Here is a 1,917-nt window from a genome sequence, read left to right on the forward strand (position 1 = left end):
GCGTAGGATTGGATGATGGATGGATGGATATCTATCTATCTATATATTGCCAGACACCTCAATCCCATTCAGGGTGGCCACAAACAAATCACTTCCACGTCGTCCTGTCCCCCGCCATTTCACTGCCCCGCTCCCTACTCACACCTCCCTCTCTCATATACCTCTTCACCCCATCCCTCCATCTCATCCTCGGCCTCCCCCTTCGTCTTCTCCCCTCCACCTCACTCACATACACTCTCTTCGTCAGTCTTTCACCCTCCATCCTCTCCACATGGCCAAACCATCTCAGTGTATTTCTCCTAACACTTCCTATCACATCCACATCCACACCACAATGCTCCTTTATATCGTCATTTGTCAGTCTGTCTCTCCATGTGACCCCACAGGCTCCTCTTAAGTAACTCATTTCCACTGCTCTCACTTTTTACTTTAGCCTAACAACTTGTCTTGATGGACTTTTGTTTTGTATAAATATCGATCTACAATGCAGATACATTTAATTGTACTCAAAATAAATATTTATGCAAAATAAAAGTCTGTCAAGATCTGAAGGGGAAGTATCTACTAACATCGGTGCATTTTAGCTCTGAAGCCTAATTTTTTAATTGTTATATTAAGTACAATTTTTTTAGCGGATTTCAGATAATTAGGTTTGTATGAGCCTCTGTGGTGAATAAAATTAAAATATCTTCCAGTGAAGAGTGCCCATTCGGTATTTAGTTGCACCAAGTCAGGTGAGCTGATTGAATAGGAATGGATACCACTGACTTTGTCTGTAATAAAATATATATTTTTTTTAATTATTGATGAGTTTTACTGTGTCCAAGCCTTCCTTAATTTTTACTGTGTTATGCAAGAAATTATTTATAGTGGCATTTGAGAAAGGTAAGAGGCAAATGGGATATTGCCACGAGTTAGGGACTAGTGGAGTGAAGCAGGATGGTGGCCATGATGCTTTTCATGTATGAAAATATCTTCTTGTGTGTGTTACATATGGCCTTTATCGAGTCTAAATCTTGCTCAAATTATACTGTGTTGTGCAGCAGACTGCTTATATTTTTATATGAAAGAATAATGGCTAGACTTTTGTGAGAATCCCAGCCTTGTATGGGCATTTGTCTGGCATATGATAATACTGTCTGGCCTCAGCCCATGTCCGTGAAATCCAAAATCCAAGAATTCGGGGTATGGGAAATGTAGGGTCAAGTGTATATATATATATATATATATATAGTCTCTCTCTCTCTCTCTCTCTCTTACAGTGGGAACAAACTTGATTCGTTCTTTCTTGCATAAAAAAGAAATATAAGTATATTTTGTATCTGATTAAGTTATTAATGTATGTGTATAGGGATGCAAGTTGTTTTGTTTAGTATACTGGAAACAGTCCACTGGAGGATGTTCTTTTATTTCCATTTACTCTGTGGCAGTGGTATTTTTCTCCATTTTTGTGCACAAGCATGTTGTATTGCTCATTATCGTTTTGTGTGCAGGGGTGAGTTGTACAGCGTGGCATGTGAGCGTTGGAACAGCAGCATGGACGAGGAGAGCCGTGGTGCCATGTCAAGGGTGGCAGCAGCATCAGCGTGGGCCATGGGGGAATGGGACATGATGGAGGATTACACACGCTCTATCCCACGACACACCAATGAAGGCGCATTCTATCGTGCTGTCCTTGCAATACACAAGGAACAGTACCATGCTGCACAACAGGTGGGGAATACAGTTGTGATTATTTATATGTATCTTTATTTATCTGTGTCTTTGTATTCATCACTCTCTGTCTGTCCATTTAACCATCATTGTGTTTATCATAGTTGTCTACACATATACTACCGACATTCTTCACTGGACCTGCTAATCCGAGTCATTTAAAAAATACTTTTCAGAATAAAACCATACAAAATTTTGTTCTGC

The 1,917-nt window shown here is 39.9% G+C and overlaps 1 protein-coding gene across 1 annotated transcript in view; it reads left to right on the forward strand.

Moving 5' to 3' along the window:
- Nucleotides 1–1,917, forward strand: part of mTor (serine/threonine-protein kinase Tor) — a 154,293-nt gene that overhangs the window by 113,669 nt on the left and 38,707 nt on the right. The window contains exon 29 of the mRNA XM_080276419.1: nucleotides 1,494–1,713. Within this exon, the coding sequence (XP_080132545.1) occupies nucleotides 1,494–1,713 (220 nt within the window). The remainder of the gene's footprint in view (nucleotides 1–1,493; nucleotides 1,714–1,917) is intronic.

Source organism: Coenobita brevimanus, chromosome 65 (genome assembly GCF_032717465.1).
Source record: "Coenobita brevimanus isolate Jiangsu-jjx chromosome 65, ASM3271746v2, whole genome shotgun sequence".
NCBI lineage: Eukaryota > Metazoa > Arthropoda > Malacostraca > Decapoda > Coenobitidae > Coenobita > Coenobita brevimanus.